The 27,132-nt window shown below is 39.5% G+C and overlaps 1 protein-coding gene across 4 annotated transcripts; it reads left to right on the top strand.

Moving 5' to 3' along the window:
- Positions 1-145: 145 nt before the first annotated feature.
- HSD17B3 (hydroxysteroid 17-beta dehydrogenase 3) lies at positions 146-27,132 on the top strand. Of its 4 annotated transcripts, XM_054809072.1 has the most exons (11): positions 146-5,499; positions 5,737-5,783; positions 11,845-11,920; positions 18,440-18,547; positions 19,307-19,374; positions 20,552-20,587; positions 22,739-22,773; positions 23,805-23,886; positions 25,489-25,554; positions 25,863-26,012; positions 26,702-27,132. In XM_054809072.1, the coding sequence occupies exons 3-11, from the start codon at positions 11,872-11,874 to the stop codon at positions 26,810-26,812; spliced, it is 705 nt and encodes a 234-aa protein (XP_054665047.1). In that variant the 5' UTR covers positions 146-5,499; positions 5,737-5,783; positions 11,845-11,871; the 3' UTR covers positions 26,813-27,132. The 4 variants fall into 4 exon arrangements, with proteins under 4 accessions (XP_054665047.1, XP_054665048.1, XP_054665046.1 ...); XM_054809073.1 differs by having other exon boundaries at positions 3,358-3,639; positions 25,863-26,836; XM_054809071.1 differs by lacking the exons at positions 146-5,499; positions 5,737-5,783 and adding an exon at positions 5,931-6,070.

Below are 27,132 nucleotides of genomic sequence, written 5' to 3'. Positions count from 1 at the left end.
GCTTGCATCCTTTCACAAAGCAACTCAGCTTCGGTCACATACTGTTTTCCTCTGTATCTGCGGAGATAATACTGATTCCAGTAAATATGCTGATTGAAAGTGTAGGAATGTGGGCTCAACCATGCACAACTCTCATGTTAGAATTTAGGCAATTACGGAAATGGCTGTTTAATTCAGAACCTCAGTACATATGTCTTTCAGTTAATAAAGTAGTAATTTAAAACATTTGCCTTAGGATACATTTGTAGACAGTCCTAACCTTACTTGTCTACAGATTTCGTATTAGCTTAATGAAAAAATAGTTGTAAAACTAGATTACTTATTTGCTCTGTGAAGCTTCATTTTCTTTTCTTTCTTTTGGAACAATGGTAAAAATTGTCAGAGAAAACATTAATCTTCAGAATACATATTTAAAAGAATTAAGTAGGCTGGTTTTAAGAAATACTGGATTGACTTCTGGAAGTCACATTCCATGACAGAAGTGTCTGGTGGTTACATGCTGCTAGCTACAGAACTTGAAGTCCAATATTTTTAAAACTTTCTGAGTTCTACAGGTGGCAAGATGTATTTACAAGGGAACATACAAAGAAACTTAAAAACTGTAATTGTATCAGAAAGGAATATTGTACTGTAAGTTGATCTGTTCATACTCTTAATTTTCTAGGGACTGCTTAGCAACAGGCCAGCTGTAATGGAATGATAGCAAGAGTGAAAAAAGTACAGTGGTCACCCAAAGAAGCTTTCTACCCATGCAAAATGTAAGGTTCTTGCAATGAGCCTTATGAAAGGCAGAGAGGCAGTACCTCAGGAAAAAAACAGACAGGGCTAGATGAACAATTCTTGACATTGATAAGAATTTATTATTTTTCCTTTTGGTATCTCAGCCTTATTTACAGATACTAGGCCCATGAAGTACTTTAAGCATATCTCAGACACGTTAGCAGCCTCAGGAAAAGAAAATGTCAAGGGAGCATGGACAGATCTGGAAGTGGAAAAGAAAAGACTGGCAGCTATAGAACGTTGCCTTTTGACTCCATTGTCAAATAGAAGTGGTTTTGTTTCCTTTTCATACAAAGGAGGTATCCATTATTGTTGCCTATGAAGAATATAGTGCAACTTGTTCAAATTTAAAGCATTCCTTGAATAGTGAGTGATTCTTTGGGGAACTTGTGATTGTATGTAAGTATTTTTCAAATGTAATATTCAGATCTTTTTTGATCTGACTGGGCTTACTTATGAGGTAAAACGAGGTGTTACAGTGTAGAAAATAGTAATTATACTGAAATTTTAAGCTTATGTGTGAGGAAACTGGGTTGTTAAGCTGAGATGGTAATGGTTTTTATGACTTCTTGTTGCAGTTAATGTTACTTTCCTTGTGATTCAGACATCTTTACTCTGTAATATGTCTGCATGATGTGGTTTTCTGGCTGAAGGTGTGAGTAATGTAACACTGGACATATTGCTGCTCTTCAGTTGGAGATTTCTGGGTGTCAGGTTTTACTTAAATTTTAAATATTATTCATGTGAAATGTGGAAGAATATTGTTAAAATATACAGACACATTTTATTTTACATTATCCTAAGTGCATGTCTAAGCATCAGTGTAAGCATCTTGTTTAAAGAATGGATGTTTCAGATTGCCACTATGAAGAGTGAAGGTTGTTACTGTGCCTTCCCTGAGAAATTCCATATACTAACTTTTAAAAATTTTTTTAATCACTTGAAGTCTGAATTTCATTGATTTCATCCTTGTCTTGCAGTGAGATACTATTCTTGTAAGCATTTTTTCCCCTTAAGGTTTTGATACATGTCCTCAACTTTAATATTAGCTGGAATCACAGAATGGTTTGGGTTGGAAGGGACCCCAAAGATCATCTAGTTCCAACCCCCCTACCATGGGCAGGGACACCCTCCACTAGACCAGGTTGCCCAAAGCCTCATCCAACCTGGCCTCGAACACTTCCAGGGATGGGGCATCCACAGCTTCTCTGGGCAACCTGTTCCAGTGCCTCACCACCCTCATAGGAAAGAATTTCTTCTTTATGCCTAATCTATCCTTCAGCTTAAACCCATTACCCCTTGTCCTGTCACTACACTCCCTGATAAACAGTCCCTCACCATCTTTCCTGTAGGTTCCTGCAGGTACTGGAAGGCCGCAATTAGATCTCCCCAGAGCCTTCTCTTCTGCAGGCTGAACAACCTCAACTGTCTCAGCCTGTCCTCATAGGAGAGGTGCTCCAGCCCTCTGATCAGCTTCGTGGCCCTCCTCTGGACTCGCTCCAACAGCTTGATGTCTCTCCTGTACTGGGGACCCCAGAGCTGGATGCAGTACTCCAGGTGGGGTCTCACAAGAGCAGAGTAGAGGGCCAGGATCACCTCTGTTGACCTACTGGTCACGCCTCTTTTGATGCAGCCCAGGACACGGTTGGCTTTCTGGGCTGCAAGTGTGCATTGCGAGGTCATGTTGAACTTTTCATCCACCAACACTCCCAAGTCCTTCTCCTCAGGGCTGCTCTTAGTCCATTCTCCGCCCAGCCTGTAGCTGTGCTTGGGATTGCGCCACCCACATGCAGGACCTTGCACTTGGCCTTGTTGAACTTCATGCGGTTCACATGGGCCCATCTCTCCAGCCTGTCAAGGTCCCTCTGGATGGCATCCCTTCCTGCACCACACAGCTTGGTGGTGTTGGCAAACTTGCGGAGGGTGCATTGAATCCCGCCGTCCATGTCGCTGACAAATACGTTAGACAGTGCCGGTCCCACGGTGCCAGCAAGTTCAAACACACTTTCTTCAGAAAAGCTGAAAGTCCTACTCCCTTGTTAATAGATTACTGCACTTGTTCATGCCATAAGCGCACCATTTGTAAAATGGGCATACTGATATTAACTTCTTTTCAGAAACCTCTTTGAAAAATCATATAATATTTCTTTCTCTGTATAGAAATATTGTGGTCACTTTAGTAACCTTTCATTATCTTGTTTTCAAATTTGTAGATAAATCTATTTTTCTGGCCTCCACACAAGCTTGGTGTAAACTTGCTCTGGAGGTGTCTGAGCTAGAGTTTAACTCTTCATTGCTCTAAGATGTGGTGTTGATGTGTGTTATCCCCAAGGTTTGGAGCATTCTTATCCAGGGTTTTGTTTTAGACCCATCTTTAGCCTCTCTGAATACTAAACAATGACTATATATTTTTTTTTGGTCTTTTTGTTCTTGGGTACTTTCCAGAAAAGGAGCAAAACATTTTCTGTAAAGCACCAGAAATTGTTGTTTATTTTGGATTTTTTTCAGTAGTTTACAAATCTGGGTGTAATGTAGAGATGTTACTCTAATCTAAAGCCTGGACATTCCTTGGAAAAAGAAAATCACGTGATTTGATTAGACTTCTCACTTCTCTGCCAGTGCTCCGAGACTTGCAGCGTGCTGGGAAGAGGCATTTCCCAGGGAGAAAGCGACTGATTCATACTATCTTTCTGCCTTTGCGCACCATGGAAGCGTTCCAGCATCAGCTACTCACTCTTACAGGGGGTCTGATCTTTTTCTGTGTTGTGGTGAAATGCATCAGATTTATGAAGTACGTTTTGCCACATATATGGAGTGCTTTGCCTCAGAATTTCTTTCGATCGCTGGGAGAATGGGCAGGTAAAGGAAACTTCCTCACCTTTGTCTTCTCATAACTAAGTGATGGATTGTTACATTTCTGATCAGGAGAGGTTTTCCTTGCGTTTCCTAACCCTGTCCCTTCAGAACAACTGAGTTCCCACTAGGTGTGGTTTGCTTAATTTCTTTTTGTTTTCTCCTAGTGACTTTGGTTTCATGAGCCTGAAGGTTTTTCCTACTTGGGGAGAGTAGAAAAATGGTCAAACTGGTAACAGCTCATGCACCTGGTGTATAGATGTGAATTCTCTCCCCATTCCTACTTCTGATGTTTTTTCTCTACTGCAAATGCTTTAGTTTTAATAGCATTGCCTATATCCTCAGTTTCCTGATATGTGAAGCGACTAGTTTATGTCTAGCATATGGTCTCCACTCTTCAAAGCAACTTTTCTTTGTTCCTGGTGACTTTGCTCCAGTCTGGTTTTTTCCAAATTGGTGACCTATCCTTAATGGTATCATTAACGAGCCAAATCTACTCTAGCCTAAAAACTTCAAAGGCTGCAACTTGGCAGTACTTTTTTGAAGATATTACACATCCTCATAAAATAACAAAATGTTTAATAAACACCTTCTTCTTCCTACTGATTGTTGATGTTTTTCTTAAGCTCATTAGATTATCAGTATTAAAGAAGAGTGATCAGGTACTACAGTGTCTGAGTTCCTGGGCTACAGATGTCCCTGATGGTGGCATCTTGTTAAGAAGTGACTTGAACAGTACTCTTGTGTTTCATTCCTTTCCCCCGCATTAGAGACTTGATGTATCTGGATTGAGTATGTGTTTAATAAATACATCTCACAGCAGATTAATAAAAAATGAAATCCACCCCTTTGCAGAAAACCTGCCTGAATACCAGCTGCTCCTGAAGCAACACGTAGGTCTCATTTTGATTTAAGTGAGGCAAGGACCTGCGTTCTGTGCATAAAGTGAGGAGCAGCACATGGATCTTCCTATGTAAAATCCTTGTTTCCACTGAAGGCTGAGACTTATTTCCTTCAATGGACCTTCTATGCTCTGTCCTTTCATAAACATAAAGTCTCCTGGGACCAGTAAAATTCATAAGGCTTGGATGACTTGCTGTATCACATGGCACATGAGATACTGGGAATCATGAAAATTGAAGGTGGGAGGTAGAGGCTTGTTTGCCATTAGACCCTTGTTTTTCATCTGCAGGTCTGCTAGAGAGCCAAAGATCTGCTGCTGCTTCACTGAGGGGTCTCTTCTCTGTGAAATGAGAGGGTAGTTCATCTTCTGTAGGCAATGAACCTAACCATTCAAAATCACCTTGCTTCCTCAGTGTCTCTTGCAATTTAGAAGTCCTTAATCCACATTTTTTAGATATTGACTCATTTTCAATTTTGCTCTGAAAACTTACCAGGTTTACCTTGGAATTACTTTAGTGCTTTCCTACTTCAGTTATTTCTTCTTTATTTCTAAGGTGATAAGGATTTTCTTTCTATAGTTCCTCTTTAGTATTTCTTTGCATAACATTTAAAGCTCAGGGTGCTTTACAAATGCTGAAGATTGTTTACTTTCCCAGTAACACTAAATCTAAAGGTAAAATGAATACAAAGGCTCTGAAAGAAAAATGTTTTATAGATGGTGGCAAGTTCGCTATGATGTTTCCTTTGACAGATTTCTTGTGAGAGAAAGTGTTATATCAGTTTCAGTCACCAGTTAGTCCTTATGACCTACCATTCTGCCACCAGCATATAAGTTAAAGACTTGTAAAGCACAACTTGTAAAAATATGCACATGGAAGAAAATTCTACCACCTCTCAGGCAATTGACTTGTTGCTGAACATCTCCACACTGAAAATGAGAGTAATAACTACCTACTGCATCAGGTAGGTTATTGTGGGGAGGGATTTGCTTTGAAGACAAAATGTGCTAAATGAAGTAACAAAAAGATGAAAAAGTCAGAATGAAATAAATTTTAAAAAAGATTGATTGTGTGCTTTAGTAGAAGCATTTAGGCTGCAATGTTCAGGAAACATGGATAATGAAGATTAAAGAATTCAAGAAAGAGCAAGGTAAGGCAGAGCTACAAATATAATCCTGATTCTTCTTCTTACTTTTTCCAGTGGTCACAGGAGCAGGAGATGGGCTTGGAAAAGCATATTCCTTTGAGGTAAGATAGATTACTTACCCTTACATTTATTTTAACAAAATGGCAATTGCTACCCCTTCACCAGTGTCTGCAAGTTAGTAAAATTATTCTAGTGTTCAAAGCCACTGTGACAAATGTAGCACTAATCCTTCTCCTCTGTATGTGCAGAATAACGTTAATCAAGTTCTGAGAGAAAACTGGTGCTGCATTTCAGAGGAAAGTCATTCATGCCTCAATGGTCTCGTCAAACCAAGGAAATAAAATGGAAACACTGAGTAATCCAAAAGATTTCATATTGTCTGTCCAGGGTAGGAAGTTGCCTACGTCGTCTTTCTTACCGAGTTTCACAGCTAATCTGCTTTTTGACTTTCAGTGGGGTGGTCCAGCATTAACACGCAAAATGTTATTTTCTAGCCTTTACACTTGCAAATACATTTTTAAAGATATATCTCAAACAACAAATAAAGGAGAAATCTGTGTAAATTAATATAAACTACAAGCTATGGAAATTATAAGGAAACCTAATGGTCTAATCTAATCTAATCTCTAGGAGCCTGCAGGAGGAGAGAGGAGCTCTCTGCTGAACCTGTAGCTGCTGCTGTGCAGAGTCACTACAGCACTCCCTCTCTATTCATCCGTGCTAATCAACACTGGAAGCTGGGTGGCCTTGTACCGTCTTGTATCAGCCTTCCTATTAGTGATAGTGACTGAACGGTAGATTCAGTCTTCATTCAAAACTGGCTCCCTTCCTAGAAGCTGAACAGCAATGAAACATGAGTTGCTGTCTTCAGAGCTGAGGTGACCAGGTGAAAATTAGCAGCCTGTAATGTTACAAGAGTTTATATGTGATGCCTTCTGCTCATAAATTAGAGAATATTTCTCATGGGAAAAGAAAATGAGTGTGCTTTTGAATTAATTTGCAGGATTTTTAAGCTAGTAATTTTAAGTGTATGCATTGTTTAAGCACCTACCGCATGATTTTCATTACTGAGAGTGGCAATACGATAACTGCTTTTGAAAGTGCATTGAATGTAGGAAGCACAGAGACAAATACGGCTATTATAGTTTAACGTTTGGCACAGTGATAACGATCACAAGCTTTCTTGTGGGAAAGAAGGGAAAATGTTGCTTTCTGTCTACTCCCTGAGTTGCTGTAGTGATGAGCAAACAGGAAGGGTCTGATGAATACTTAGGTCAGGGGGAATGGGATGGGATAAAGACAGAGAGAGGAGATATCAGAATTCTTGAACATTTCTTTAACACCACACCTCTGGGTGTAGTCATGTGCATATGCAGCTTGCTGAACTAACTTGGTGTGTGAGCACCTGGTGATATTTTATCCATGTGAAGGCTGCAGGTGCCTGTGAGTGTCTAGATCAGAGCCTCTGTCATTGTTCTGCCTCCTTTGTGCTATATAGGTTATGCAAGAGTAAATCCCAATTAAATGGCCAGTTATAGCATGCAAATGGCTGCTCTACATCATGAGAAAAAAATAAAACAACTACTGTGTTTTGGTTTTTTTTAAAACTTGGCTGGAAGTGGCTAGATTTTGTGGAACATTTGTTCATTGTTTTTGGCTTTTGTGGGATGACTGAGAGCCATCTTTATCCATGCCGAGATGTATCTTCCTCCCCAGGTGGTCCCTTTGATTGAAGCTGTGCTCAGCTACTGCTCTGTGGGGCAGATCCCAAGCCCACACCACATGAGCTCATAGCTTGGCACATCATCTTGCTGGCTGAGGTCAAAGCACACACTTGTGTGTGGCTTGTGGATAAATAAATCTGACCCTGCTGTTTTAATGTCTGCGTACCTTTGGAGTTTCTGGCTCAACACTACTGTCTTGCTGGTCTGATGTCAGGGTACAACATTCTCTGATGTTCTTCTGGTGTAGGTCCCTCTGGTGTCACGGGCTGATGTGAAAGAAAGTCTTGTTTGATGGCCACAGTGTCTATATTCTTCTAGTGTTTAAGCTCTGACACCAGAGTACACTTTCTGGCATCCTGAGTTCAGGCATGGACTGATAACGAATCACAAACTAACATAAGTGCTCCACACTGATTAGTAGTATATGGTATAGGAGACTAAGGAGAGCAGTTCTTGTGTTTTGGAAGGCTAATGTGATGTTGCTTTCTCCGTTTGGTGTTTTATGTGGAAATCCCAGTAGGTGGTTCATTGGGTAAAACCCAGCAGACTGAGGTCCAGGGAAAGATTACAATATTTACTGGTTCAGTACCCTTGTTTCCAAGGTCTATGGCTAAATACAGGTCTCTGCAAAGTCTCTTAAGCTCAAGAGCTGACTAGGGCTGTATGAAGAGCCCAACAAGTGTGAGGTCTCAGAATACTGCTTTGATGCCAGGACAAAGATTTGTCCCTTCCATTTTCTGAGCTTGTGTTGAGAGGCAAGCACACACACATCTTGAGTTTATCCTCTTCTGCATGGAAGTCCACACTTCCATGAAGTCTCTGTATTTCTAGCACATCAGGGAGATTTTGAATGACTGGCCTTCTTGAGCATAAAGACCCTGACCTTTTAACGGACTGCTGTGATGTCAGAGTACTGGGATTTTGAATTTATTTTGCTATACTTATTTCAAAAGCCAGGTTTCTGTTAGATTTGGTCCATTAGTTCTTGGGCTGATGGGGTTTAGACTCACCAGACTTTTAACAAGGAACAAAAATAAGTCAACTCTGAGTGTGCTACTAGGCTGTCACTTCTCTACTCATCTGTTAGCATTTCAGCCACTGGTGCAGTCTTGGTTTTTTTCTGTTCTTCTGATGTAATAACTACAGATGTGCTTTAGCATCTGTTACTGGCTTAGCACCTCAAACATACTGGGTTTACGGACCAGGCCATGCCATACTCTGAGCCCTATAGTTTAGCCTCTGCAAACTTCTCGTCTGATTTCAGGGTACAAGCACGGTGTTGGTGGCTCACACGATCACCTTTTTTGTTATTGTTAATAGTTCATAACTGTCTCATAAGTCAGGCCAGTGCTTGTGTCTAAATCAATGTTTTAGCATTTTGAGACAGGCACTGCATTCATTTATTAATACAACAGTTTCTCAGACCTTAAACCTTTGTTTCATTTCCTGAAACTGGGCGTAGTATTACCAGCAATGTAATACAAGCTAAATATGATCTGAATTTTCCTGCTTCAGTTGCATATGTAGTCTAATTTCTCCACTTGGTCATGGATTTATTCCTGGAAATACTGCTGTTCTACTTGTGTTGCACAGGTGCAGAGCTAGCAGAAAGCTTGCAGAATCCTTCTGCCCTGTTGTCTCAGTCCTGGTCTGCTGGACCAAAAAAGGTTGAAAGATTTGAATCATAGACACCTTACGGGTCTGAACCCCAGGCAAGGAAAGAAAAAGGGTGAAGCACTGAGGCCGTATCAGCACAGTCCTGGAGAAGAGAGAAGAATCTCTTTTGTAATAGGTAGAAATTTACGGTAGGCAGCTACAGATTCCATAAAGCATTATTAGGGATTTTAAATTATTATATGTAACGATCCGTGTAGAGTATGACCAGTTTGTGAGTGCAACTGTAGTAGTTACCTGCATGGTTTGAGTCTAACACCTGTGTCCTGTCTTTCACGAAGCTTTATTGTTTAAAATTCACCTCAGACTAGGCTGCAAAAATGTGCTAGAAAATACAGAGTGACTTTATACTAATTTAATCTTGGTTTAAACTTTTAAACAATGAGTTTTTGAGATTCTGGAGAGCAGATCCTGCTTGATCTTGCTTCATTATTAGCCCCATTTTTAAATGTTAAGTTTTCATAATTCGTTATGGCTGCAGTCAGTAATAACAACCTTACATTTTAGCAGGCTGAGAGGTTCAGGAACATTTTGAGTCCTGTGCCACTGGGAGTCAGGATTTCCTAAGACAAGCAGCTTCATATTACACTGCTGGGAGGCAGTGCTCATTCTTAACTGTGAGGGGAAATACCATCCGCTAACCTCAAAGCCTTTGTATTTTAGGAAAATGCTTTGTGCTAAAGACGTCTACAGTAGAAGTTACCTTTATTTGAAATGTGGTAGTGTTAAAACTGATTTAACCTTTGCTGTGAACGACCAGGAAATTCTTTTCTAAGCATAATTCTTTTTGTTTGCTTGAGGGTGCATTTGAACCTCATGGTAGTTACAGTGTTCTACAAAACGTATTTCTGAAAAGGACACACGTTTTCTGTGTGGGTGAGGAAGCAAAAAAGAGTAGTCAGGTGTGTAGCCTCTCTTTCCCTGAAAAATGGCTGCTACAGCCTTATTCTTCTGGTTATTCTGGTATGCAGCAGCAAGGGAGAGTCCTCTCACTTGACAGCTAACAATTTTATAAGATTGTCACAAACATGTCTTTTTAGCTGCAATGCAATGCAATTGTAATGATAGGAATAATTTTTTTGTTAGGTTTTAGGAAGGATTTTTCTACCAAATGAAATATAGCGACATAGCTGAGATGATATTGAGAAGCCCAGCGAAGCAGAACTTTGTTTTTCTTCTGTATATGACATGGCTGATATTTGGGTTTGGGTCTGAAGGCACAAAAATTAAAATAATCCCCATCTGAACATCCCCAAATGTCAGGAAAGAGCAAGTGACCATGGAAACGGAGACCATGTCTCCAATTGGAAATGGCTTGAGTCAAGCTCGTTGTGGACAAAGGGAAACCTGCCAGTGTGTAGGCAATTAGAGTTCTCTTGCTAAGAACTTAAAATGGAGCCCTTAAAATAAGCTTTCGAAACTCCTGAGTGTCTAAGTCTGTGCAGGTCTCTTTGGAGCACCCGTCAATTATGTGAGAGGGTCTCCAAAAAAAGCACAGAATTGTGAGCGTGGTCTTTGTGCTGAAAATGCAAATGGTTGTGGCTGATACATTTAATAGACAGTCTGCCCTCCGTACTCTCGATGTAGCGAATTTTTGAACAAAGGTCTTTATTCCTTAACATTCTCTGTATTGTTTCAGAAGAGCCCAACAGGACAAACTGTTTCCCTCAAATAAGTTTAAGGAGAAAGCATTGTAGGGAGTCAGCTATGGAAATGAATGGTCTTCAGTGTGTGGGCTTTGCTAGTTAGTTTCTTCTTCTAAGCAAACTTGCTACTTTCAGATGACATTGCCTTTACCTTTTGTGCTGACTAATTTAGCTCCCTTTCTCCTTGCTCTCATGGGCATTTTTCTAGTTTCAGCTTTATCTTTCCTTTCTTTCTGCACACAACTCCGTTCAGCTTCTGCTTGTTAATAACTTAGTTTCACAAGCTGAGGCCATGTTCCTTTCTCATGCTTTGCCTAAAACTCTTTAACTGATGGGAGTGGGAGACCTTGGGAAAACAGGAGAAAAGTGTTCTATATTTGTTCTGCATTTGTTCTGCACGTGGTAATACCAAACTGACTATAAACGGACTGCTGTGTTAAATAGTGTTCACAGCTATAAACTTCAACTATTGCCAACATCTTTGTAGATGTGTATTTATGTGACTGTATTTCGAATTTTTTCCCTGTTTAGTTTGCATCTAATGAAAAAACAGTTAAAATTTATCCATCTGACCTGCATGAGATTTTATTTCTATTAAAAAAATATGAGTGAAGTCCAAATCCCTTCAAACTCCTGAGCCTTCAATTCAATATGCTTAATCTACTTCCTCAGGATAAAAAATGGAGAGAGTGGAAGATGATGTTGTAAAACGACTAGGAAGTCATCAACATATTTGGCCTCCCAAATCCAAGTCAAAATAAAAATGTGTTCCTGGGAAATGTCACATTGCTTTCATTCCCTGCAGACTTTCATTCATTTGAAATTGGCTCAGATTATTTATTTTTGTTCATATTATTGGGGTTTGATTCTTGTCCAGTATATTTTTCTTGTAAGGATCTAAGATTATACAGTGAAGGAGATGTTTTGGAAGACTGTTAGAAGCCTGAGTATTGTTTCGCCTGGTTTTAGTATCTGTTGTTTTCCCATTAGGCAGGCGGCAGGTGAATGAAAGCAATTTTTAAAAGTCCGTAATTGTTTTTTGTTGCAAAACTGGAAAAATTGTAAAGATTCTTGTCACCTTACTGTTTTCTAATAACTTTTATTTTCCTCTCTTATAGCTGGCAAAACGTGGATTAAATGTAGTTATGATAAGCAGAACTCTTGAAAAACTGCAGAGAGTCGCCTTTGAAGTTGGTAAGTGTTTGTCTCAAACTTATCTTCCAGTTTAGCAGGTTGGTTTTACAGGGATCTGGAGGTCTGTTTCCTCGGTACAGTATCTAGTACAGTAGGGCCCCAGATATTGCCCCAGCTATTGCTCCAATACTACAAATAATTTCTGGCATTACTATGTTGCTTGAACCCTTGTGGTCATCGATCACTTTAAAAATATGTGCTATAATTCAAGCAGTGCAATAGGTTGGATAAAAAATGTGGATGTGGGTTCTTTACTGGCTTCAGCTGCCCTTAAAATCTGTAAAAGTAGGCAAAGGCAATATAATACTAGAGTTGTTGGAGAAATGCGTGAAACAGTTATGCTTGGAATATAAAGGTTACCTTTAGGCTAGTTCTTGGAACATAGAAGAGGAGTAAAAATGAAATCAATGTACCATTTTTTAAGGTTTTCAACTTATATTTGGCTTTTGATAAAGCAGTTAAATAGTGTCTCCTTAGAATTAATGTTCCCTTTCTTTTCTTCAAAGGAAATTAGCCATTTACTGTGGGGAATGGCTTGTTTAAATACATTGACAGTTAGGATTTCTTGAGGAATCAAATGAGTTTATATCCTCCATTAACTCTAAAAATTGCTGTAACCAATGTTATTCTTCCCACTGTCTCTTTTTCTATTTATGGCTTCTATCCACCAGATTCCTTCACTCTCAGGTTCCTGTGTTAAGCATGTGGCCCTCCAAGACTACACCTCTGTCAGAAAGACTTTCCTTTAAGCAGGCTTGGCAGCTGGTTCCAACAGAGTATCAAGCCCAGGATCCTTATCTGCAGAGAGAGCAGTAGTGCATCTCTCAGGGATGTGGCAGACCTGAAGTGGGTGAAAAAGCCTGCAACTGCTGAACCTGAAGCTACTGAAATCAAGGATTGGACTCTGAATTTTTTTGTCCAATTTCCATCCTTCCCCCCCCCCCCCCCCCCCCCCCCCGGAATAGACTTGTTTTCCCTTGGGAAGCAAAGGGTATCAGAGGAAGAAAGCACCAGTTCCCTGAATAGTCTTTATAAGCAGCTGTATCTGTGAGACCAATGTGACTATGGCCTCTATGTAAACAGCCATAAAAAATTAACTTCTGTGGGAATTAGGCCACCTCTGGTGTCATTGTTGCATTTCTTTGCAGCTAAATGTTAAAGAATTAAAATAGAAACCTGGGAGAAAAAAAGGCTAAGGACCTTTTATAGTTTCTTTGCATTGTAAATTATAATCAGAAAGAAAGAATGAAAACAGCAAGATTCCTGAGACTAACAGAGCTAAGTAAAGAAAAAAAGTGGTGGAGCCCAGAAAGATAACATACTGTAAATTCCTTTGCACTATGATTTATTATAAGGCCACCCACAGGCTCCCTTCCTAATTGAGGCCGTACTGTGCTGAGCTGTGTCGCAACACGTAAGGGAGGACTTGCCCTGTCCTGAAAGGCACAGCTGAGATAGCCTGCAAACACTCCCATGCCCTCTGCAAAAGCGACCCGTGGCTTTTCGCACGCGAGGAAGCTTCCCTGACCGCAGCAGCACTACCCATGCAATCCAAGGTGTGGGGAGGTGGATGGCGTGAGACCAGGAGCGCAGTCTACACCCATCAGGTTTCCGTGCCGCCTTCACCTGGGTTGCGGGCACAAAGAGGTTTCCCAAAGCTTGCTGAAATTGTTGACAAATCCCTGTGAGATCTTTCCATTGTTTTCAGTGGGTTTTGGCTGAAGCCCAGAGTGACTCGTGTTACTTATTGTGTCGGGTTGGAAATGAGTACAAAACAAGTAGATGGCACAAACAAAAGGAAGGAGAGGAGATACAGTGATGAAGAGCACAGCGTATCTGATCTGGGGGCCACTAAAATCAGCAGGGAGCTCTGGATGTGGGCTTATGTTAAAGCTTTGGAAATGTTCCACTGATTCCAATTTGCAGACTCAGGCTTTACTGTAACTAAGCTAAGCAGTCATTGGGAAGGAAGAAAAGTTAAACTCACTGTGATTTCATGTGAGTAAATAAACAACAGAAACTAAAAATGAAGCAGAAACTTAACCAGAATGGTTTTACTGTTTTCTAAATTTTCTAATGCTGACTTTTTCTCTCTAGACTGCTTAAACAAGCAGTCTCTCGCTCCGAGCGGTTATCATTACCCTGAACTAACATGCAAGGAGATTAAGGCACAGAGAGATAGAGACACAAACTTGTTGTAGGCTGCGTAAATTTGTTGTAGGACTGGACACATTACTTGTGTTTCCTTTTTCTTAACAGATACACCATATATCTTTTTCCAATCAGTTGGACATCATAATTAAAAAACTTGCTTTCCTTTTCAACCTGACAATATTATTTGCCTAACATACTGTCACATTCAGTTTGGATACTGAATAATGTCAATGAAAGCAGTCTAAAGTGCAGATAATTCCACAGACGTCAGTGTTTGGCTTTTGAGCAGTCCCATGGGCCACAGGTGTGCCTGGGAACAGTTCTCAGAGCTGTAGCGGGCAGAAATCCACCGTAAGAAAAACATTTCTCTAAAGAAGCACTGGAATTGAAAGCCAGATTTCCATCTGCTTGGACAAGAAAGCTCTTTTAGAATAAGATAAAAGATAACAAAGTAAGTCTTGTGGAAGGCAGACATAGAGGAACTTTACATCAGGTATACTGCTCATTTAACACATTCATTATTGTGGTGGTGAAACATTGATCAAACCATAAAACCAGTAGATTAGAAATGAGGGATTGCTACTAACTGCACTCCTTTTTTTATTTCTTCTGCCTACACTTCTTAAGCAAGCTGTACAGATGGACCTAGGTCCTGACTGAAAAGTTATACCGTAGGATCTGTTTATATGACCAGGGTATGTACTGTTTAGCTGTTAATACCAAACAAACAAAAGCCACTTCTATAAGACACAAAAATTATTCACAAGAAGTGTGGGGATTTGGGGTTTTAGTTGTTTTGGTTTCGTCTGGGTTTTTTTTTTTACTTTTTTTTTTTTTAGAAGAAGCAAAACTGTATTTCAGGAAAGATAAGGTGTGTGATCCTCAGAATGCAGTAGAAAATACAGCTACACTACCTTAGACTAGCTGAGCATGTGGTTCATGAATTTGGGTTTGGTGAAATCATGCCTGTTAGCATAGTATAAAGCAGTGACCATGAAAATCACCCCATAGAATTGTCAAGAACCAAATGTGTCTTGCTCCCACTAGGAGCTGCAAAGGTGCTAATTCATTTAGCTGTCCTCCCTGCTGCAGGTTCAGTTTCCAGTCCGGTCTACTGTGTCCTCTGCCCCTTGTCCTTCCAGAGCTAGCTCCGAGAGCTAAGCAGGTAACAAGCTGAGATCACTGACTAGTGTAAAACAACTCACTTGGCACACCTTTCCTTCATCCTCAAAGGCTGTTAAAAATGCATTGTGTCTTGCTGGTCACTTGAGGTAAAGCATTATTGCTCAGGGCTTTTTCTCCCAAATACACACTACTACATAACAGAGCACTTCAGCGCCTTGACAATGTTCTGAGTGCTCTGGTAACTAGTAGCAATTCCCATGGTTTTTGTTCACTGAGTTTGTGTTCTCTGGCATCTTCTATCATCTTTTGCAGTTCTGCTTTTACGTTAATTCTTTTTGTTTCTTCTCTATTTTCATGTGATTTCTGAAACTCAGTTATCTTATATTTTTGAGGAGATACAGTTCTCCAAAGGACTTTGGAAATGTAGCCAGAATTTGTGCTTTAAAATCTAACAGAAATTTTTATATTTCTCCCCAGTCTAAAATCTTTTTTAAACCTCTTTCTTTAGTTAAAATAACTTCTTATTGTGCTCTCCTCTCTGCAAATTTCCACTGAATATGAATGTCATCTTAGCTTGAGTGCTTTTCTCTTCATATTCAAATTTTGCTATAGTGCTCCAAAAGAGTATCCTCTTTCTACAAGGATCGGTTCTTGTGTCGCTCAGGCATTCATTTTGCTACCTCAGGTGTTCAGAAGATCCTCATAATTCTCTAAACAGAAAAGGAGAGTTTCTGGCAGACTGCATGTCCTAACCAACTTCATGCTTCATCCTGATATATTCCCCTCTTGGTAAATTTCAAAAGGCAGCACACGATCCTATCTGACAAGTGGGCTTCGCAAGTGATCTGAGGTCAGAAGGAGTTAGAAGTATCCTTCTTAATGATACATTTCATATAACAGACAGGATTAAACAACCCAGCTCAAGTTTTTAATTTTCTTTAAATTAGTGTTCATTTAAAAAAACAAAAACAAAAACCAGACAATAACCTGTTCTTGTGTTTGAAAACCTAGGCTTTTTGCTTCTGGCATACTTAAGACTTTTTAAAAGAGTTGGAATGGCTTGTGTCTTCAAAGACTGTCATAAATCTTTGCCACAGAGAGGGAGAGATGTAGGAAACACTGGAAATTATTTTTTGGCTCTCTCTCCTTTGCAGAATTGTTATCATTTTCTAAAGAGCTATCCCTGGATAATTCATTTATCAGCATGATAGTTTTATTGTTTTTTAATATATTGTTTTATTCTTAAACGAGACAGAGGAAAGCCATCTGGAGTGCTAGTTTGTTGGCTGACAGTGCTGGTTGCAGCAGTACAGTTCTGTACAGACAAGGGGATGCAGAGAAAGTCCAAATGGTTTGTTTGATCCTCATTTTTACGTTGCTCTAGTTTTGGCTGCCCTTCTCATTGCCCGCAAGAAAGATGGCCACAACACCACTATGCTTTTTAAGACCATCTCGTTTTGTTTATAGAGCTCTTCAATCAGAAGGTCACCGTAGGTGTCTGCTCCAGCTGTTGCTCTGTTCTTTCCCTTTGCTGTGCTCACACTCACAATGTCCTTTTCTTTATAGTCGTACCATTCCCCCAGCCGGGGACCACTAGGGGGTCATTTGCCACTAGAGTTGCTTTTATAGGTTGAAGGTTCAAAGGGTGTTTCGTCCCTTTCACACACACAACTGCAGCTTGGAAAAAGGGCAGGAAAAAGGGCAAGAAAAAGGGCACTCCTTCCTCCTTTCTTCTGTCACGGAGACAGATGTCCTCTAAAATTACACACAAGATGCAGGCCGCATTTCAGATCTGGAGTCAGTGTGTCTGCTGTTCCCTCAGACCACTTGTGCTACTTGGGCAGCATAAAGCGGTTGAGACGCGTGGTGCAGCAAGGGGCAAGGAGGGAAAAACAACGCCACCCTCTCACCCTCCAATGCAGGCCCCGTTTGTGGCAAACTGGCCTGCTGGACCCAAAGCCAGCTTTCGGCCCGCCTCGCTCTCCTGCAGGAGCTGGTGCAAGGACTCCTCCTAAATTCTGAATGTACACAAGGGATGAGGCAAGATTTCCGGGTAGAATTTAGCAAGTCTGATTCCTGTTGAAAGCAATGCTGACTGTTGCCTGTATGATAAAATCAGCGTACAAGCAAGCAGAGAGAGTTTCCCACACGGAACCGAAAGCACACTTTCTGCCATCCACGTGCACCTGAATTCCTGCCACTTGCAGTGAGTCTGCAATCCGATCGTCTACTGACATTTCCAAGCTTCGCTTGTCACTTTTTCAGCAAACTTCATCTGGACTTCAGGTTGCCCATAAAACTTGAAAGCAGGTTTAGTAGCAAGAATTTACAAGGTGAACATCTAGTTAGAAGAAACCTTACTGGGCCCCTTTAAAGGAGAACCTTGCCTTTAAAATGAGTAAATAAGAGCTTCTACCTCTTTTCCTCATGAAACTTCATTGAAAATATGAACAGCAATAAATCAACTGCTGAGAAAAATGGTAATGTACAGCTGGACTCCACTCCTGCATAGCAATGACACTGGAAAAATCATACACATTTCCCTTTCCCTTCTGTGTAAATTGACCTTGTAAAATTTAAGCTATACTCTCCCTTAAATGCCTTTTAGTCCTGCAAAATGCTGGGGAAGGTTCAGTCTACAGGAGTACAAATGTCAAAGTAGGAGAGGAATTGTTTGAAAATAATGCAGAAAATACTATCACATCCAGCCTTGTTTTTCCCTCCTCCTACATGAGAAGACAAGCTCTGCTTGTTAAAATGTCCATCTTATCTTTTAAAGTGTATGAAAACACTTTAAAACAATTCTGCAAAACTGTGCTTATGTAGAAGATCTAGCACTCACATTCACTTGTCTAACATATGCTGACAGTGTTCATTTATAAATATTATGATAACCAGGGGATGAAGTCCTGTGTTGTTTATTTCTGGGGGATTTTTCTTACTGAAGGACCAAATGGTGTTTGGATTTGCTGAGGAAACTTCCACTGATTTCAGGGCATAAATTCATCCTATATTTGCCAGGCCATTTCCTTGAAAACAATTGGGTACAGTGAGAGTGTTTTGCTTGTGTTTTGATCTTTCTTAAAGCAAGAAAGTTGAAACAATTTCTTACTGTACAGCAGACATTACTAAATGAGACATCTGATTATTTCATTACTTATTTACAGCTCTCCATATCTCTGGGTAGAGGCAAAGGGCTTTTCTAATTTTTCTTCTTTTTTTTCTTTTTCTTAATTACAGAGCAGGCCACAGGTCAAAAGGTGAAGGTTATACAAGCTGATTTCACCAAAAATTCAGTATATGAGAACATCGAAAAAAATCTGGAAGGCTTGGATATTGGTGTTCTGGGTGAGTCACTAAGGTCTGTTAATTGAAGAGTATTTTATGGCTGCAGTGTGTTAAACAGAGAATTGTATAAATGATGTGTCATAACAACTTGTTAGCCAACACTTGAAACCAAGCATACAGCTGCCTAGTGCATTTGAGCATTAGTTATCATGAAGAAGTTTTAAAAGTGAATTAAGATTCTCTGCAGTCTTCCTGTTTCTCTGTACAATGGCTTCTTTACTGTGAAACCTCCTCTGCTGCTCTATAGCAGCATCCAGCTTGTGGGGTGACTTCCTCCCTGTTTGGCCTCAAGGAATTAATTTTTGCTATTGGTTCTTTGACAGCTGTGTGCAATTCTTATATTCAATCTGAAATGAGCCTGTGGCTAACATTAATTGGTACGATCCACACAGCAACAATGAAAACGTGTTTTTTGGGGAAGTTTTTTTTCTTTTCTTTTTTTTTGTAAAGAAAATCATCCTTTTAATAGTGAAACAAATGAAACAACAACAACAAAACACAAACCAACCAACCAGCCTCCAAACTCTAGCAACAGATTGTTTTTTCTGTTCCCTGAAGTCAGTACTGATCAGTACTGATGACTTCAGTGAGAACAAGACTCACTGCTAAACAGCATTTCTCTTCACATGGAGCTCAAAAACTTCTGAGTCTTGAGGAGAAGCCATTTATTTAACTAGCTGAACTAAGCCATTTGTTTAACTAGCTGAACTATGCACTTTGTCTAGATTTGGTTCTTATCATTATGTTTCCTTTCATTAGTTAACAATGTTGGAATGCTTCATAATCCTCTTCCGTGCCGTTTCCTTAATGGACCAGACATAGATGAGGTAGGATTACTCTGTGGGTTTCTACTTCCAATATAACAATGAGGAACTGTAATTCCACTTAACAAGGGACAGATTCTGTCCCTGCTGCAATCAGCACATATTTAACTGTTCAATTGAGTGGGAAAAGAACTGGGCCTGAAGGAGCGTATTTTAATTTGTTTTTAATGCTCAGAAAAGCTTGCAAGAGAAGAAGAACGGTGGGTTTCAGCTAAATTGCAGCAAGCACTCAGCAATGGAGGGGAGCGCACAGCTGTCCTGGTTTTAGCAGGGATCAGCAGCCCCTCCGGCTTGCTGCTCACATGTCATAGGGTCTAGCCTGGTCACAGCCACAGCTGAAGTGTTGGGTTCTTGTTAGTACTACTAAAACTTACCTTCTTTGGAAAACAATTGCTTAAGAATGTGGAAGAAAAATGAAAAAAAAAACCCACCTCATTTAAATATAGTTTCCTTTTGCGGGGGGCGGGGGGGGATATTAATTTACACATATAGAACAGTTTGACAGGATTAAGGATGTGATCAAGTTTTTCACTGCCTTATTGTCATTTTTCTCTATGGTATTAGCAGTGAAAAACCCCATAGTTTCTAAATGTATTTCTTGCTAGCACCTGTCAGAGGATCCATTCAGTCTATAAATGATTATCTTTTACAAATCAGAGATCCCCAAGCAGGCTGCTTCCCCCAGAGCTGCAGCCATACGATGGCACCTCTGCTTGCTGCTACGACTTGTCTTGGGAGGATACCTCTGCACGGCAGTGCTCTTCCTGCGCAGGCAGCCTACCTCTGTCACTGAGAGCCACTCACCCTCAGCCTGGCACCTCTCTAACTCATTGTCTGTTCGCATCCAGCCTGGTTCGCTGGTGCCATCGCTGCCTGGGCAGCAGCCTTGTGGGTTTCGCCACGTGAAAAGAGGTGGTTGGCTAAACAGAGGGCACAGACTCAAGGGGCTGCAAAACAGATTTGAACGCCATGTTTAAAATAAAAATTAATCAGGGCTCACCTGCCTTTGAGCATCCCACATCACAGGCACAGTCGGTGACAATCGGAGGCGAGCAAAGCAGCTCTAAAAGCAACGGTCTTGCTAGAAAGCTTTTCAGTTGGATTGCTAGCTTAGTTACCTAGGTAAGCTACAAACTCTCTGAAGTTAATTATAAACTTATTGTTTTCTTGCTTATTGCAGAACCTCATCAACTGCAACATGTTTTCTGTTACAAAGGTATGTGACACACTGGCATCTATGTTACATTTGTAATTATTTTGTTGGGAAAATAATTAGTCCCACACAAGAGTCACCAACTAGCTTTCTTGTGTGTTTTAATTTAATTTATCTGCAGATAGTAATTTTCAGCAGGAATGTCAGCATTATTTTAAGGACCCCATCTGCTTCTACTGCCTATGAAATATTTTGATCAAAGCTGACTGGAAATATTTTAACACAGTTGCTTGGTTGAGACACATCAATACACTGTAGCTGAAACATTTTGCAAAACAATGTTGGTTTCTGTAAACAGAGAGATTTGTTTCAGAATCAAAATCTTCAGGACAGAAGACCTGCAGTTTGCCTTTTTGTTCTGTATGTGCATTTTTGACACAATTCTGTTCTGTAAAAAAATATTTGTGTATCAGTGCAGGAGAGGAACTTAAGGACTTGACTCCCAGTTCTGTATCGTCATGTCTTGGTGCTAATTTTGCTTGGCTACTTCCCTTACAAGAACAGTTAGTATTTCATGCTTTCCACCTCTGATTGAGGTTTGTATTGCTCTGCTGTTTGCAAGCAGCATGTTAACATGAACAAGAGCAGAACAAGAGCTTTGTAATTCATCTCGACCTTGGCTAATATCTTTCTAAACATGACAGGAAAATCATCAACAGATGTTCATCTTTGGCTAACAAACTTTACATCCCAAATTTGTACTGCTGCTCAATGACTTCAAATAATAAATCATATGATATCAGTCAATTGAAACAAATTCTTCCACAAAGTAGTTTGGTGAACTTTCTGCTCCTAGGTTTTACTCTATTTGTACGTCAAAAGAAGAGAAATATCTGCAATATCTGAATGCTATATATAAATGCCTCACAAAAAAACCCAAACAGGCGAACATTTTGTACCCTCTCTGTCTGGATACAAAAGGGTTCTCTCTTTATCATTTCTCACCTTACATATACCTCTGAATCATCCTCTTCTGCTTCACCAGGGTCTGGGGATTCCTTCCCTCCTCTGCTGCAACCATGTCCTTTTCAGTCTTTCATGAACATCCACCTTCCTCCAAAACACAAAAACAGAAATCATGCTCCCAGTCAGCATTCCTCATGGTTAGGTCCAAATCATCTTTCAATCTGTTTGGGGCTTTTTGCCCCCTCCCTGCCTTGCTAAGATCCTGCTCACCACTTCTTGCAGTGGGGTGCCTGAGCTCCAGATATTCCCGGCTCTTGCAGATGCCAGCGGGATTTTCCGTACTGCAAAAGCAGGACCTTTTGCCACGTTTTCCACTTTACTTGAAAATTCCCCTTTGCACCAGCTGATGTGACCCACCTGCATTGTCATCTTTTCTGAAAACAAAGTTTGCGAACCCCACCCTGCTCCCGCTCTCTGGTTGTGCACAATGACTCTACTGAAAAAAATAGGGAATTAACAAGGACTGAATTAAGCTGCATCATTCTTTTGCACTGCTTTTCATTACCACCCTTTACAGGTTAAGTCACACTCTTATTCTCAGAAGATTAATACATTTTGTGTGTTTTTATAAAGAGTCAATAGTACGAGTATGAATTCCCTAGGGATTTAGGCTTACTATCAATAACACTCTTCAAATACAACAAACAGAAGGAGATTTCTTACCTAAAAATAGATTTAATTGCAGTTTAAAAATCACAAGTTTGATTAAGTCTGTTATTAAAATAAGAATGGATTATTATATAATTCGCATCAAATATTATCCTAAAGCGCTCTCTGGTAGCAGGAAAAAAGTTTTCTTTTCTTGATTTTCTGCTATTTCTGATCCAGGTAGAGCCAGAAGCAAAAATGCAAAAACACTGTGAAGTTGACTTTCTCTGTACAGTTATGATTCAGTATTGAAGAATGACGACATTCAGATACTGTTGAAAAGCTTTGGATAAACATAAGACTTTCACTACTTAGAAGACTAACCTTTGGAATTTTTTGACAATTCAGATGATTTGCAGGCCATTAACATTTCTAAAATGTTTTCCAAAACTTTGAATGTGCCACATTTTAGCTATTTGAACTGTATACATATGGCTTGGACTTGAGTGAGTGGAAATCTTGTGAATAAAACAGATCAGTTGAAAAGTGCAATAAGAAAGAGGGAGAATGGATACAATTTTTAACATATTTGTCTTACAGATGACAAAAATAATTTTGAAACAAATGGAGCCAAGGTAAAAATGTTTTTTTTTTCTAGAACTTTCAATAGGTTTTAGCTGCTACGTCCAGTTTATTCAGTGGTAGCTATGCTTTTTCATTATTAACTTCTGCACTTTGCAATATATTGATTAGTAAGATTTTCTTCTGTTGCTGATAGTGCTGTGTGAATGAATGATAGGAACTGCCATGAATTGTCAGTTAACTGTAGAACAAGACAGAAAATATAAAATATAGGTCTGTGTCCAGTAAAAGCATGCAGGTGTTGCAGAAATAAAATGGCATGTGATGGGTCTAATTAGGCAAGAAATAGCATTTGAATATATTGTCATATTCTTCTAAGAGTGGTAGCTGTACTTGGAATAATAGTGTTCAAGCTCTGGAAATACCTGTACTACATCAGAGAGATTAATTCAGCTATGCAATTAAGGATCCCTTTTCTCCTTTTAATAGAATGTGTATTTTAGACATGGGGGTCCTTAAATCAGAAGTTAAGGTCTTCAAATGGAGTTTCTAGAAAATATCAACTGCTGCATTTTAGAGGACAGTGCATGCTTTTTGTTTTGGCAACAAAATAAGCTCTTGCTGTTTAATTGTTTTGATTTGTTTTTTCCTGGTTGTTGCTGAATGAATTGTTTTTAGTGATTTGTACAGGGAGTTGTGAATAGGGAAGCTAAAACAACAGATGCATGGAGCAGGAAAAAGAATGTGCTGGCTAATGAGCAAAAGGGACCTACCAATTACTCCGGAGTGTAAAATCTTTCCCCTGATGGCAGATTTTGCTCTGTTAGATGTACAATAGCATGTACAATGTTCCCATGGTTCTGATTGCACTAGGCATTTAAATTTCACTTATGACATTATTCCTAGCTGTTTTAGACTTAATTGCACCTAGCTAACCATAAAAATTGGGTCTTTTGAAAGTGTATTCTACAGTATAATAGGAGAGCTATGCCTTCTGGGGAAAAAGTTGTTTTCAACTTGTGCAAGCTTTTACTACAATGCTGTCAAATGTAAACTGAATGTAACTGTTTAAATTAAATTTCAGACAAAAAGGTCTTATTCTGAATCTGTCCTCTGGTCTGGGTACTTTCCCTTGTCCATTATACACAATGTACTCAGCTTCTAAGGTAAGTCATTCACATTGCTTTATAAGGAAATCCCCATCAAGTGTTTACCAAAGCGCTTCTATCAGCTATATAGGGGCCAGGTTTTCAGGATATAAATCAGTATTGCTCCACTGAAATAATGAAGCGATGTAAATGAGCACTGACTGAGAACTAAGAATCAGTGAACTATGTAAACGAAATCAGCTGAAGGTACGTCTGATCATTGGAACATTTTTGCCTTTGATTAAACAGTATTATACTAGTGCTCACAATCTGTTGTCGTTCTGGGAAGTGATAATTTTTACCAGGCTGGCTTAGCTAGTTTACTCAAAACTGTAGATGCACAAAAGTGCTAGATTTTGCTTATGGAGCCAAGAAGAAAATTCCTGGTAGATGGGTGGTAAGTTGCCTGACTTCATAGCTTTCACTTTGAAATTTTGCTCTGAATTATAGCCCCAGAGCTCATAATAATGAGGAGTGAATGTTTTTTATTGAAACTCCAAAAGCAACTTGCTCAGCTCAGGTTTGCTCCAAGTTAAAAATTCTAACCGTATTTGCTTGGACATAGCTAAAGTTCAGCTTGGTAAGAAAGAGCTAGTTATTCTTGGTAAGAAATTCTAGTTTTCCATTTCTTTTTCTCTTTTTAAGATAAGTTTCTCATTACTCAGAACTTGAACTACATTCAAACCAGACAATTTTAGTTCCTTAGAAAAGTTTAGTTAACACTATTTCAAAGTGATATGGTACATGGGTTGTATTCTTTTGAATTTTTTTCATTCTTGGGTATCTTTTACCTTTGTTTCTTTAAAATGGATTTTTTTTTTTTTTGCAATGCCCTCAAAGAAAACTATTTTACTTGTCAGCATATTGATGCTTCATGCAAAATCATGACACTATTGGTGTTTAAATTATAAGACCTAACAAATGATGGTTTTGAAACAGTCACTTTTTCTCCTTAGTAGGACGTCTATATTTCTCAAAGATCTAACTCCTAAAATCAGTCTTAAAAGAAACCCAACTTTTACACAACAAAGTTATTATACGTGCACTCTTCATGGTATGGAGAAAAACTGAGAGAGATAAATCCTAAAGGCTGAAGCTACAACCCTCCCCAAACTCCCAAATACATGACTTTGAAAATCGTATTTGTAGGCTATGCTTATCGCTATACGCTAAAGGCATGAGTTGTATTTCACTCCCCTTCTTATTGCAAGAGAAACAGCAGTGCAAGCCTTGAACTGGGAGGGCAGGTGTCAGCCAGAGATGAGAGCCACGTGGAACAATAGCTAGAATAAATTCGACTCAGGCATTTATATCTCTGCATTTTCATAAATGTGACAAAGCTTTCAGTTCAGTCTGCAGCATTACTTGTTTCATGCCTGGCTTGGCATCCATCCTTTCTGGTGCTGATAAACAGACAATCTTGCCATTGCTCGTGTGCACCAGCAGAAAACGTTATCTTGAAAAGTTCGTTTCTGTGTTTTTCACCACTGCACTGTGCCTTAGGTTGTATGATGCTTGGCCATTTTTGTTAAGGATCTCTTTGCAAATATTTGTGAGCATATGTGAAAGTACTTAGTTTCCTATGCTAATGTTATTTTATTTTATTTTATTTTATTCTAGGCTTTTATAAGTACTTTCTCCAAAGCACTACAAGCAGAGTATAAGGCAAAGGGAATTATCATACAGGTGATGCTATATCTTGCTATGTTTGCCTTCACTTTAACAAATTCTTCAAGAATATCTGAGATGCCTAAATCTGTAGAGTGTAGCCAGCCTTGGTGAAGTGCTGGGTGATCATGTCAAAGCTTCCCTGTATGCAGCTACAGGCTCTTTTTCCTTATTCCACTATAGTACCATTACTTATTCCACATAGTGCCTTAATCCATTGCAAATATCTTATAATTTGTCAGATGCTGTAGGATTCTGCAGAGATAAGATTAGCCTTATCTAAATGTTAGATGACATTGCACTGTTATTATGATTTCTTATTTTAGGTAGTGGCTCCTTACGGTGTTTCTACTCCAATGACAATGTTCCAAAAACCCAGTCTTATTACAAAGACGGCAGAAGAGTTTGTTAGTGAATCACTGGATTATGTCACCTTTGGAGATGAGATTTTTGGATGTTTAGCCCATGAAATGCTGGTAATTGAATTTGATAGCATGTAAATGGGTCCCAAAGGCTGAACCAAGGCTCTCTCAGCTCAGCATGTTCTTTTGACTAGTTTGAGAGACCTTAATGTTGGAAATCAAATGAGAAACAGTGAATAGGTTATTAATGTTAATATGGCACCAGTAAACTATGAAGGGATGAATACACAAATAAAGCACTGTGGTATCAGCACAGCGCAGCTTTCTCCACACTGGTGTCTTGAGCTGAGCTCAGTTTGATATCTGGTTAGTCTTTATCCTTTCTCCAGCTGCCTGTTTTCATGACCCTATTAGGAATATTTCTGAGACCCCTACTCCTTTAGAGAAATTGGCCAACAGATTCAAAAGTTGTTAGTGGGGAAGGGAAAGGACATAAAAACAGACTGTGCTATCACATAAACATCATTTCCTTAGGATACCAAGCTAACAAAATAGAATAAATATTTATACATGGCAGCTGTTAACACTGAGCATTTAATCAAAGTAGAGGGACAAAACCAGATTTGCTGAAAACTGAGAGGAATTAACATTTCCCTCTAAGAAAAACATACGTACTGAAAGTATAAAGTAAAAGCTTTTGCATTTACTGTTTTCTATGACCCTTCTGAACACTCAGTTAATTTCTTTCAAGAGGGTCCTATAACCCTTTGCCTTTGTATTGTTTTTGCTTGATTATTCCGAAGGCATGTGTCCTGCAGTTCATCCCCTTATGGGTATTCCACAGTGACAGACTTCAAGAAGCAGTCCTCCATACATTTACCAGTTACCTGAAGAAGAGATGGAGGAACCCCTGACAGAGTAATTTTTTTTTGAGAAGATGTACAATGGGAAACCCCAGCAAAATGCATTTTACTACATCTCTGCATGTGTGAATGTGGAAGGAATCAAATCAGTTTGAGCCACAGCTTCATCTAAATCACCTATGGAATGATAAGTGATTTGATCCAGTCAATCTATTAAACAAATTTATTCCTGTCCCTTTCCAAAGACCATAAAATTTGCTAGAGCTGTTCCAGTGACTTCTGTGGGACTTCAGTAGGTTTAAAGAAATTTATGTTACTATTTTAGCATAAGCTTGGATGCCACAAATATTTATCCTTAGTTGATGTTCATG

Source organism: Grus americana, chromosome Z (genome assembly GCF_028858705.1).
Source record: "Grus americana isolate bGruAme1 chromosome Z, bGruAme1.mat, whole genome shotgun sequence".
Lineage (NCBI taxonomy): Eukaryota > Metazoa > Chordata > Aves > Gruiformes > Gruidae > Grus > Grus americana.
Note: the sequence above shows the minus strand (reverse complement) of the source record. Positions and strands in the feature narration are given on the sequence as shown.